General features: G+C 32.6%; 2 protein-coding genes across 2 annotated transcripts in view; both read right to left on the bottom strand.

The window, feature by feature from the left end:
- LOC118747986 (zinc transporter foi) overlaps nucleotides 1–10,193 on the bottom strand; it is a 25,318-nt gene extending 15,125 nt beyond the window's left edge. The window contains exon 1 of the mRNA XM_036482238.1: nucleotides 10,153–10,193. The gene's annotated coding sequence lies outside the window, so the exon portion shown is untranslated. The remainder of the gene's footprint in view (nucleotides 1–10,152) is intronic.
- A 2,650-nt stretch (nucleotides 10,194–12,843) lies between these two features.
- LOC118747985 (bumetanide-sensitive sodium-(potassium)-chloride cotransporter-like) overlaps nucleotides 12,844–14,029 on the bottom strand; it is a gene marked incomplete in the record, with an annotated part of 39,475 nt that continues 38,289 nt past the window's right edge. The window contains 1 exon segment of the mRNA XM_036482237.1: nucleotides 12,844–13,817. Coding sequence (XP_036338130.1) covers nucleotides 13,573–13,817 — 245 coding nt within the window.

Raw genomic sequence — 14,029 nt, 5'->3', positions numbered from 1 at the left:
TTTTTTGATGTAATCAAATTCATTTAAAATTCAATTCACATCATTGAATGAAATTAAAATTAAAATATAACATCATTTCAGCTACAAGTTTAAAATGCAAAAGGCATACATACTCGGTACATATGTACATATGTATGTACATTAGACTGCAACACCAAAAAAAGTTGCGGTTTTTCCGCCGGGATTACAAAATTTATTATATTTGAAGACGTCCACCAAAAAAAAATTTCGGAAAAATATTAAGATTTACGTGAGCTGGACCGATTTGAAAATACCTCCAAAAATGTATTTTTTTTTGTGAATAAAAATAGTTTCATAAAGATTTTTTTTTGAAGAATATCCCCTCAGATGACAAAACAGATTAAGCTTAAAAAATCTGCATCAAAATATTTAAACATCTTTTCAACGGAATTGTAATAATAAGATTTTTGATGCTGTTTTTTTACTTTTTTCAAAGATTGATTTACCAAAAACTTAAATAACTGGTCCAAAACTGTTCTGATTTAGACTTGACTTATGGGGTCTCGGTAGAAAGGTACTTTCCCACTCTTTTTATTTCTGTCAAAAAAAAAGTTATTCATGTCCGAATTTTTTTTTTTTTTCAAATACCAACACATCTTAATTCTACTCGGAATGACGCCCGTTCTTTCTACCTTTTTTCTTTCATCCTTTGAATGAGTTTATTAGCAAAGAAATAAAAAGTCTAAATCGGAATAGTTTAGGTTCAGTTATTGAAGTTTTTCTTATACCAATCTTTGAAAAAATTAAAAAACAGCATCAAAAATCTCATTATTACGATTCCGTTGATATTTTTTTTTTAATTTTTTTAATATTTCTATGCAAATTTTTTAAGCTTAAACCGTTTTGTCATTTGAGGCGAGTTTTTTAAAAAAATCTTTAAGAAACTACTTTTATTCATAAAAAACTCCATTTTTGGAGATATTTTCAAATCGGTCCAGCTCACGTAAATCTTAATATTTTTCCCAAATATTATGGTGGACGTCTTAAAATATAATAGATTTTATAATTCCAACGGCAACGCAGTAGTGATTTTTTTTTTGTATGGGAAGTGATACAGTCTAATGTACATATGTATGTAGTATGTATATATGTACATACAGTTGACCACGAAATAATAGGAGTGCGATGTTTTGACCAGTTTTGACTATTTTTATTTTTGTTTGTTTAATGTTTATTACTATTTTACAAAAGCCTACATCAATCACTATATAAACTAACATTTCAAACTTTGTACAAAAATTATAAAAATTTTGCAAAGTTTCACCAAAATTTCAAACTTTTTAATCAGAATCTTATAATCCCCAATAAATTGTATTGTTCAAGTATTTTTTTGTTATTTTTCTATAAATCTAAATATTGTTTATACTTTAATCAAAACCATTTAAATCAAAGCTTTAAAGTTTTTATAAAATTTTGGAAAATAAAAAAAAAATTCATCAAAATTTCGAATTTTTAGTCTGAAGTTCTAAATAACTTTTTGGGTATGCAGTTTTATAGCCCATACATTTTAATCTAATAAAATGCAAGTTTTAAGCGGCTAAAAAATTACGTTGATTTTTAATATTTTTTTTTTTTTTGTGACGGCTTTTGCGGGTTTTCATTACCAACAACATTTTATAACCAGTAATTAAAGAAAAAATAAGACAAGCTTTTATTACTGATTATTTAAAAAAAGTAAGATGGACACCCGCATCACCTAACCGGTTAATTTTTTGTGAAGTTATTTCTTTCCTTTTGAGTAATCTTTGAAACCTATATGAACCATATCGGACCATAAATACGGGTTTTTCAAATACATATGTATTAGAGCTGCAAAAACATCGGAGCACTATCGATAGTATCGATGTTGTAATATTTTTTTTGTAAACATCGATGTTTTTTTACTATCGATGTTTTTAGAAGATATGCTATCGTTAGAAAGGTTATCCGCTGCTGATTTGGGGCACGCAAGGAATATTAAAAATTAAAGCGTAATCAACTCATAATCTTTAACAGTTTAACTGAATGTTAACGCAAAAGCGTGCCGATAAGTGTTTATGGAAGTTATTACTCATACAAATAATTTTGTCAGTGCCATTCGATCTCTAATCTAAAAGTCAAATTAAATTTTAAATTATTTAATGGATAATTAAAAAAAAAAAGAATAAATGTAGTTTGTTAAAAAATTATGTTTGTTAATTGACATTAAACAAAAAGTTATAATTCCCAACAAAACACGATAGTATCGATACTATCGCCGTTTTCATTGGTAAAAACATCGAAAAATCGATAGATTCAAACATCGATGTTTTTGCAGCACTAATATGTAGTAGTAAGTATGAACCATAAACATGGGTTTTTCAAATATCATGAATCGATAACAAAATCGATAAAAATATCGATTAAATCGATAAGTTCCGAAAATATCGATAGCAAAATCGATAGCAAAATCGATAAAAATATCGACAACAAAATCGACAGCAAAATCGATTAAATATTACATATATCGATAAGTTCCGAGAATCCCGAAAATCATACATTCAAGAAGCACTTGTTTCCATCCCAACCAATTCCGTGTGCAATTTCCGTTGAATTCGCCAATTTACTCCCAACCAACTTACCGCCGCTAAAGAAGTTTCACTTGAAAAAAATAAATAAAAAATACATACAAACACAACACATGCTGCAACTGAGAAAATCCTCCTACATTTCAGTTCAGCCTACCTAAGCAACTTTATATCACTTCATTGTCGCCAAAAGCACGCGAAAATGCTATTGACCCAAGTATGTTAGTAACATATGCGCATACATACATACATACATACATATGTAAGAATGGGCTTATTATGTACATACATTTGGAGCTCAAAACTCTCACTGGAATTTGAGGCGGCAGTGTACCAAACAAAGCTCTGCCTCGATTCGACATCCCATTTTGCGGCTTAACGTTTTTTTGTGGATTTGTTATTTGCAAAGTGTGTGATTACGTGTGCAATGTGAGCCTGGCGATAAGTTACATTTTTATAATTTGAGTCAGTGAAAAATATAATATGAAACTGTAGAGCAAGAGCAAGCACAATAATCAGGTTTCACATATCCGCTCCCCCTCATAGCAACTAAACGCAACGCGACGAGTAGATTTTATCGCAATACCGTAATTATGACGACTGTTAATGTGATCGTTTATTTATACAGGAAAATGGGTACATATCGCACACGATCTTCAAAGGTGACACAACTCAAAATTACACGTTCGACAGAAAATGCGAAAAACTATTTCGTAGCACATGCTGATCATATGGGCAAGAGAGACTTAAACTAAGGTTTTTTTCAACAAATTATAACACGAATTTACTCCAGCTTTTAGTGAATAATTTCAAAAATGTCAAATTATGAGTTGTGTCACTTTTGAAGATCGTTTGCGATATGTATGTATGTATGTATGTGTATAAATCAGTGTACGAAAATAAACTATATTGTACGTTACTATTTGGTTTCGTTTATTACATCAACAGTTCGGTACAATACGAAAGCATAACGGCTGAGTTCACTTTGCGATAGTACACTACAGTAGTTTAGTAGTTACAGACGAAACAACAAACGAAATGAATCGTGCAGAGAAAAATATATGTATGTATGAGGTACATCTTTTTTAATTGAATTGGATATGGAAATTTACAGAAAAAAATATTTTTCACGTAATTGAAACGTTTGCATACATATAAAACGTACCCTATGGTACAATTGTCACAAACGAAAAGCAAACGTCTCTCGTTGGGGAAAATGACAGTGAATCTTACAATTTGTTTCTGACTATGTACAAAACTGTACAAAACCACAAATGATATGATGATCGATGAGCAAATGGGAATTGTTTTGTACAGTTTATTTTCGTACCCTGGTATAAATACATACATACGTTTCCTTCGAAAGTCTATATTTTTTAACTTTTGAACAGAGTACAGTGCTTGCTCAATAATCATGACTAACAATTACTAGAAATATACATACCATCGAGACAACTATCCAAGCTAGCAAGATTGCCAGAAATCTGTTAGATATCAATCAGACTGGTCGGCAAAAAAGTCAGAAATATGTATGATTTTGGCCGATATCGGACAGAGAAGCGTATGGAGAGGTTGACAGACAGGAAGTCCGACCGACACGACGTGGGAAATTCTGACCGACGAAACTCTGACGGATATCTAACAGATGTCTGACCAAATAATCATGGAAAATAAGAATTATCAGACATGTATGCCCGAAATCCGACATAATTTGACCAGAGATATCGGCTAAGGAAATAAATAAAATTCTCCAGACATTTCGCCCAGAAGTCTGTACGAAATCTGTAAGTCTTGTCTAAATAGTCAACTTTTTATTAAGACTTGTCTGATATCAGAAATTGTCTGGCAAATGTGCTAGCTGGGATGTTATTTAAAATCTAACCCAAATTAAAACAAAAAACTAGTTTTTATTACAATTTTGTATACCGATATAAATTCCACCCAGATAGCATTGTTTTAATTTTGTATACAGTACCCGGCTAGCCAAACAGAGAACGTTCCGAAATAAGGATCCGAAAGGAGTCTTAATTTTGTGCTTGCTGGGATTGTTTTTTTGTAATGCTGGATTTCCACTAGGCATTAAATGGCAAAAATGACAAATGACAAAGTGGGGCATTAAAAAAAAAACCGTGTCTTTACATTAAAAAAATAATCATTAAGTTCATTTCCACATGACACTTTTTATAAATGGCATATATTTTTTGTCATGTTGTTGTTGTTGTAGCAACATACAAATTCCCCAAAGAGATTTTGGGGAGTGTTGCTGGAGTCACAGTCCTTGGCCAAATATAAATCTGGGTCGTTCCGGTTACGTAGACCCGACTGTCGTGGGAACGAATGTTTTGTCATTTAAATGCCTAGTGGAAATTCGACATTAGTCTCAAAAATAATAATAAAAAAATAAATGCCTAGTGGAAATTCGGCATTAGTTTCAAAAAATTCACCTTTTTTTGAAAGCTTTTGGAGTGATGAGCGCCATCTAAAGGGACTTAAAAGAATTTGCAGCCGCGTCTTGCTAACTCATGAACTTTATATGAATAGTTTAAAGTCAATCCTTGAGCCGTTCACGCGTGTATATTTTTTCTGAATAAAAGAGGTGAATAATCATATTTTTAAAAACAGAAAGGAAGCTGCTAAATCGGAGATTATAGGTTTGTTCCACACGAGCCCGCGGGTATATGTATTTATAATTTTAATTATTAATTTAAATACTATATATGTTAATAACAAATAATATTAAAAAAATTTAAATCGAAATATAAAAGAAAATGTTTTATTTTTATTAAAAGGGGGTTAAAAACATCAAAAAAGTATTACGAAATGCTAGATAACGACTCCAAAAAGACTCCAATAAACCATAACAAAGAACCAAACAATGCTCAAATATGACTCAAAAAAAAAGAAAGACTCCTAGAAGACGTTCAAATATGACTCCAAAAAGCTGAAAAAGCCATAAAATGCACCGAATTCATTGGTTTTGGAATCATTATTTAGACTCCATTCAGCGTGCCCGCGTAGAACGAAAAATCGCTCATTTGGGGCTCCGAAAAAAAGCTCTTTTAAGAGAGAAAAGCTCCGATACAAGAAGGTTGATAGCTCATAAAGGAGTTTTTTAGGATCCTTTTGGTTAGCCGGGATCAGATGGGCCAAAAATGACTGTCATCAAGAACGTCTAGACGCAAAAGAATGTGAATAAAACCACAGTCACGTTAATCAAATCAAAAAGTTTTAGTTGAAATAAACATGGACTATCTATATTGTACTCGAATATGTACATATTTATTTGAAGTGCTGTTCCATTCGCTACTTGCTATGTGGCTGGCTAACCGAAAACGACTACAGACGCAGACCTGTCTGTAATCAGTCAGAGGGTCGCTTTAGCCAAATTTCTTTTTTTTTATTACGCATTTAGGTAATCACCCAAGCGTAACAAGATATTGATGTGTTCGTATGTATAGTTAATCAATAAACAGTTGCCCGTATTGCAAAAAAAAAATCGCTGTACCTAAACTTTATTGTTTGACTGTACATATTTAACAACATAAAATCATTAAAACGCAGTTACTTATTGGGTTCATTCGCGTATTGGTATTGATAGTTTTTGATAACTACCGAAAATGTAGGGGAAATTGAGAGAGTCGCTAGTTTGTGCTGGAATATATTTTCCCAGCAAGAAAACAGCTGATAAAAAAATAGCTGATTGTAACTAACACAGTTCATAAACTTGAATTTTAGTGTTGGAACCAAAAAACACCAAATACACCCGAAACAAAAAAAAAGGTTGTAGGTAGAGTCGAGTACAACATGAAAATAGGTTTCTTATAGTTCTTGAACCCTCCATTGTTTTTGATTAAAAACCCGGTATTTTCATACTTGGTGAACTTATCTATTTTGAAAAGAGGATTTGTAGACCTTGAAAATGATGTATAAAAATGTACTACGTATTAGATTTAGCTTGTTGGTAGTTTTCATCGGGAAAAATTTCAAACCCCCCTATCACTTTGAAATGGGGGTGCTATAGATATGTCCAATACTGTATGTATATGCATATGTATGTATATACCTAGATGCTATCACTTTAGGAGTGAACACTCGTCATTTTAATTTTTTATCTAAATTCTCAGTTCAAGAAAATGCTGACAAAGGCATGACTGATAACTCACTACTCTAAAACTGTTTCGTAACTCATATTTATTGTAAGCTTTTGAATACAAGACATTTCAGCGTTGATAACTTTGCATGCCAATGATAGCAAGTTAAATCGACACGTACAAACAAATATGTAGGTACATGCATATGTATATGCTGCATAAGATGCAGTCACATGATATCTAATTTTGTAAAGCCTACTGGCGCTTTTCATGGATAGACAAATTTATTGGTTCTAAAATGAAATGCAAATAATAAGCGTAATAACAATCTGGTGAATTTGGTCTTGCAATTACATATTTCGATGCTTATACAGCGGACTGTGATTGCCCTTACTATCGGGCATCTTTAAAAGCATCAACAGAAATGTATGCATCTTTATGCACCTACATACCCTTGCGGTCAAAAGTGGATGAATGGTGTAATTTTTTATAAAATTGTGGTTCATGCTTTAACGAAAACCATATCATTTGTATCTAAATTTCGAGCTCCTTAACAGAATTGCAATTTTTGAGTTGCAGTTAACAGGCTTATAGAATTTTATTAAAATAAGTGTAAGTTTTGAGCGGCTAAAAAATCGCATTGATTTTTAATATTTTTTTTCAAACATTTTTCGCAAACAGTTTTGCATATATTCTTCCACAAGAAATTCATGTTTATGGAAAACAGTGCAAAACGCAGTAAAAAAAAAACAAATATTAAAAATCAATGCGATTTTTTAGCCGCTCAAAACTTGCACTTATTTTATTAAAATTTTATAAGCCAGTTAACTGCGTACGAAAAGTTTTATAAACGTTCTGATAAAAAATTTGAAATTAAGAAAAAATTTTGTGGGATTTTTCTAAATTCTGTATAAAGTTTGAAAGTGTGGTTTATATGGGTTTTGTTACGGCACGCCCAATATTTTTATAAAAAAGTTGTAGCTTGAAAAAATTTGTAAATATTAAAAATAAAACACCATTCATACACTTTTGACCGCCAGTCTACTACGTAACCGGACCGACCAAGATTTGTATCTGGCCAAGGCGTGTAGTGACACTGCCAAAAACTCTTTGGAGAATTTGTATGATGTTACAACAACAACGCTTATAACCGTAGAGCCCTTACACTGGTGGTCAAAACTTGTTGAAGAGTGTTTTGTCCTTCTTCTTTATTGGCGATGTAACCGCCTAAGCGATTTTATCCGAGTCCAAAACAGCACGCCAGTTTTTCTCTTCTGTGCCTACTGACGCCAATTGGAAATGCCAAGTGAAGCCAAGTCCTGCTCCACCTGGTCTTTCTAACGCAAAGAAGGCCTCCTCTCCCTCTGTTACCAGCATCGCGGCCCGCGTTGAAGGCGCTTCATCAGATGTATTCATTGTCCATGCATCCGCGCCGTACACCAGCACAGGCATGATGAGTGACTTTACTTCTCAATTGCCTACTCAGTCCAAAGTAGCACTTGTTGGCAAGAGCGATTTTCCGTTGGATTTAAGGGCTGACGTTATTAATGGTGTTTATGCTGGTCCCCAAATATACGAAGTCGTCTACTTTTTCAAACTTGTAACTGCCAACAGCAACGTGACTTTATTGAGAAATCTTTTTGCAACAGTGATTTAAAACAACGGTCATGCTACCAAATTCTAAATAACTGTACTAAATTTTAGTATTCAAATTAACAATTTAACAAATTTTGAAGACTTTTTTTATATACTACTATTTTACTGCTCGCAGTAATTTCCATAAAAAAACATCTTACGTGAATTGATTTTTTTAGCGTTTATGTAAATAAAACTCTTTTGAATCTACATTTAGTTACGAGATTGTCCGTTAGTTTTCAATAAAATTAATACAACTATTTGTTTTTTGGCAATTTCGAAAAATGTTAACCGTAAGTGCACACTACTATTTTAGTGCTCGCAGCTGTATGTACATATATGTCTTTATAAGCGCGGAAATCGAACCATTAGTTAATATGGAAATCTCACAAAGGGTAAGATCGGCGCTAAAAAGCGGTGGTTTATAAGTGGGAAATACTGTATTAAAACACAGATGGAATGGCATTCAATTGTATGCCGCCGGTCAGTCACGGCAGCTGTTTAGACTCCTTAAAAGTAGAGATCTTATATTAGCTCTGATCCAGTACCCCATTAACTTACAGGTTTTTACACAAACTTGCAGGAAGTTACAGGAAAAATTATCCCGTACTCCAATGTCCTCCAAAGTACTTTACACGAGAGCGATTTTCGGAGAGTTGGGTACAGAATAAAGTTGCAAGATTTTACCCGAACTTTTTCTTCCGGTAAAATGTACGTATATACATGTACTATTCTTAGGTTTATACGTCATATGGGTAGCACGTGGTTGGTGTTTGCACGTCTTGAGGCACATATGTATGTACATATGCACGTATGTATAAAATATAAGTCGACGTCTTAATTAATGTAATAAATAATCTTATCATTAGCTACAGATAACATTAGTCCATTAGTTTTAGTATACCTAGTACTGGCAACAATTGTATGTATAGCTAAATGAATATATTAATATGATCACCAGTAAAATAAAAAGAAAACATATGTATATTTTTACCGAAAATAACTAATTCTAAAAATTACTACATACATATATAAAAACTAATATTTGGATATTATTAAATTTACAAAAGTATTAACTATGTCAATTTATTGGGATGTAAATCAGAATATTCACTTATGTATTCCTGATGCATGCGTAATATCTGTCCTCCAAATCATGTAGATTTATTTTTAGTTTTATGAAACATTTGCGACAGCATGCAATCGGTGCTCTTACCGCGTTCGGCCCCTCGCATGCCTTTTAATTGAATATTTAAAAATAGTACAATTTCATTTTACACACGGACATAATAGAACAAAAATTTTGGCCAAATTATCATTGATTACATACCATAACACAGCATGTATGTATGTACATAGATTTATAGCCAATTAATTTTACCAGATCATTTTTCATCACTGTCCTTTCAGCGGTTACATACAAACCGCAATGTACGGAAATAGTAGAACATCAACGGAATATTAAACATAATTCAATACTGGTCGTTTTCAATCAAGGTTTTGTTTACCTATTTATGTATGCATGTACATGCGTATTGACTCTTGATTAATATTCCCAACCGAAAAAGGTCCAATATTCACATTCTATTTAGTGCCAAGTCGGTGCTGGACAAGCGTTGAAAGCAAGCGTTTATTGATTTACCAAATTAGATCTGGTTGAAAGTAACAATTGATTCATTTCATTTGAAATCACTATCGTATACCGGCACTTGATTTCAATTATACACATTTCGTCCATCTCCATTATGGAACATAGCCTTGTTGACTATGAAGCAAAGGCGGCGTATGGAAACTTAGTTCTTATTTATATAGAAATATACCATTTAGGTGCATAGAGAAAAAATTCATTTTGCAATTACCTTCGCCGCACAATTAGCTTGACATAACCGCATGAAGACTGCCGTTTCCAAAAACGTTGCTGAAATAAGGACCTTGAGGAACCAAGTTGAGCATCCGCAAATATGTACGTTTGCCTTCCACTTGAAAACAATTTGATTGCCGACGAATGGTCAAAACTTTAGTTACAGGTTGTACATATTTATTTCTGCACAATACTAAAGATGCAGCTCAGGCGTTTGCTTTTCTGCCAACAATTTTGCTTAGCAATTTTGCTCTTCTTGCACCTGATGTAGACCAAAGGCATCGGGCCTGAATATCTTTTACCAAAACCCAATTTTTAGATTTTATAAATCCCTTTTTCATGTACATATATATTATCGCAAAAAATATTCACTTTACTAAATTAATCGAAGTTTACACTCGAACCGGATTGCAATTACTAAAACTGCGGAATTGAAAATTTTGCTACAATTCTGCACTACAGGGATCCACATTCAAGATAGAGTTGCCTAACTTCTGCTAATGCCTGTGTTCTGTAAATGCAATTCATTAAGTGAAATTTGCTTAAACATTTTTAAAACTACTAGTTTAATTTCAATTCACATTAAAAATACGAACACGCGTTTAGTTTGCTTAAAAAATGGGAGATATTCCCAATAAAACTAACCTCCGAAATTGTGAAATGCTTTCCAACCACGTAACGCAACACTGGATCTGCGACGACTATAGATGTGAACGGAAGCACGAGTGTGATAGCAATTATAATTGGAACGCATGCATGACTGAGACAAGCATATGTTTATCTCTGTCAGAAAGAGAGATAGAAAAAAGGTTGGTGTGTTTGCTGAGTGGAAAGCGATTAGCTATTAGCACAGGGTGTTAAGAATAAACGCGTTTAATAAAATGATGCGGAAGTTTTGCTAGAGAACTGTTTTGTCATAATTGCTATCCATGGGTGTTATCCACCCATAAGTATTTTATTATTATCTATCTTACCAAAGAACGTAGATAATCTAATAAAACCGAAATCAGTTGCTATTGTTCGCCATTTATATGAGAATATCCTTGTCTCATCCGTATGTTCGCGTATACGGATAAAATCCGCATAGTACGGATATCCGGTTCATATTCCGCCATTTTCTTATCCGGATATTTGGGTGGCCGCTGCACAGTGGTTCAAACCTGGAATTTAGTTTAATTTCACTTAATTTTTCATTCAATTTGATTTTTTTTTTAATCGAAGCTAATAAAATTTCAAGAGACCAGCCGGGCCCGATTTTTTAATTTTTGTTTGCTTGTATTAAATTTTCTAGTGAAAAGTGAAGAGAAAGTAGCAATTTTGAAGAAAATCGATTATTCTGTTTCAGTTAATAAATATTACATAACAAAACCGAGTTGAAACCAATTCTAGGGTGCCCCCCCGAAAAAAAATATACAAAAATAAAAAAAAATCCTAAAAAAAAAATTTCATTCAAGATTGAACTCTCAGCCACTTGCAACCTGCACTTAGTTATACTAAAATGTAGTGATCTATAAAACTGAATACCCAAAATTTGTATAAAAACCCAAAAACAAAAAAAAAATTGAACATTTTTGTTAAATTTTTTTCGTTTTTGGAGAACCCTACAATTGTTTTCCACTTGTTTTGTGTGTGTGTCTAGTGTGACAACATCAAGGCGCGCGCCACAAATCGGAGGGGAAGCTCGGCCAATGGTACGGGATAAATTTCCAGTAAAATGTGATAAGAAATGGTAAGTTCGGTCTCATACGGCATCACAACGATTATTATTTATTACATCCGATTAATGTTCCGTAATTTTCTTATACGGATATCCGGTTAATAACCGTTCATTTCGTTATCCGCTTAGTATCCATTCATTCGGTTATCCGGATGTCCGGAGATTTTAATCAGCATTTGAACGGATTAGTAAAATTATTTTCTTAATTAGTGAACCAATCGAAGTGCAAAATAAATAATAGACCACTTCATTAATACACAAACAATTGAAAGGCTTAGAATCATAAGGGTCTAAGTGACATTTTTTGAAAATATAAGTTATACCCATATTTGTATAATTAAATATAGTGTTTATTTGGTGACAAATAATTAATAATAATAATTGTTTTGATTCTAACCCCTTCTATTATTTTTTATTGTTAATTTCTATATTCAAATATTCAAATATCATTATTCGCAAATCCAAATAACAACACACTTTTTGGATACCTAGTTATTCGGATTTATTATTCAGATATTCGAGTTTCCGGATAGTCAAAAAATCCGAATGCGTTTGCCGTAAAAATAACGTTATTTTTTGGTAGCTTTTATGAAACCATCGGCATTTATGTGTACATATGTATGTACCCTTAAAGCGTTTTCTTTTCTCGAAATAATATTGCATTTATTCTGCCCTGCGCTAGGGCTGTCAAGTTTTCGTGTTTTTTTCTTAGGAGCTTCACATGTATGTACATATATTGGGTGCTCTTTCTTTAAAATGTTGCACTGTGATTATGTTGCCCTCTACGAAGGTGACATTTTTTCGAGAAAAAGAGACATTCAGAAAAATGTAAATGAGGATTACATCTGCACTCTTTGACGACTTTCCTTAAAACGTTTAAATTATATAAGAAATTGAACTTACGTGTGGTTTACACCCTGACACCAGTGACTCAGGGTTAAATAAATAAGTATGTAATATACTCTCAATTATTTTTATCATGTTTATTGACAGTTTTGTACGCGTCGCATATACAGAATAATAATTAATGTAATTAATTTAATTTTAACATCAACAAAAAACAATTTCTGCCATACTTTTGTACAAACAAAGTAAAATAAATAGAGACTAAAATGTCGAATTAATGGTAAATGATTTTTATACCTAGTGCTTACACACAATACATACATACATATGTACATATGTATATTTCAGCAAACATGCATATACAGTGAATATTCGACTACCTAATATGCTTTCTATAATATGAACAGTGACAAAAAATTTTTGAAGCCAACTTGAATATTTCCTTCCCATCGTAGTCATATGACAACTAAACTTTGTTCGTTGTTTGAGGCCGTGTATCAATTTAACAGAGGTTTTGGATGAAACACATTACTTCTTGAAAACATATTGAACATATTGTGCACTTGCTTAAGTTTTTTAATAAACAGGTTTTGTTGAACGTTTCAACCTTAAGAAAATAGATACTTGCGCACAAACTTAGATTTTTAATTTATCCTGCTAAAAAATTCAGGAAGCATAGGGTAAAGGCTGCCAAACTAAGTGGGGTTTTTATGGGAATTCAGAAAAATCAATTCGAATAACACTTTTTTTTTTTTTTTTTTGATTTTCGCATTTTGTAGATGATTCGTATTACTAGATGCCCACTGTATACACATATCACTTCTAGATATGTATGTAGATGGGGTGCGCAATTGTCTATGAGTAAAATGTCAAAACGCTTGTTTGGTTGCCACGTACAAACAGGAACGGTGGCATATCTCGGCTCAAACTCTCTAGCCATGCCATATATAACGGCGCTGAGACAATGTTCTTCCGAGGCATCGGTAAAGTCATTACAACCAAATCGGATTTCATCGACTGCTCGTGTAAATATTCGCGAAGGCGTAAATAACGGTTGGTTTTGTCTTGTACTGCCATCAAATCATCTTCGCTAATAAAGGCTAAAAAAGAAGTAAAGACAAAATTACTGTTTTTATAATATTTTCGGTCCAGGGCTACTCAAAATTTTTATATTGGTGTAAAATCAAAATACATATGTACATCTATAAAATTTATGTGTACACTGACATTTTTTTTTTTGTAATTTAAACGAAGTTAAAAAATACAACCCACCATGCAAAACATGAGAAATAGGCAACAATCGTCAATGGCA

The sequence above is a fragment of the Rhagoletis pomonella genome, unplaced genomic scaffold (assembly GCF_013731165.1).
Source record: "Rhagoletis pomonella isolate Grant_MI unplaced genomic scaffold, Rhpom_1.0 Rhpom_scaffold_00012, whole genome shotgun sequence".
NCBI classification, from domain to species: Eukaryota; Metazoa; Arthropoda; class Insecta; order Diptera; family Tephritidae; genus Rhagoletis; species Rhagoletis pomonella.
This window is presented reverse-complemented; position numbering and strand designations above follow the sequence as displayed.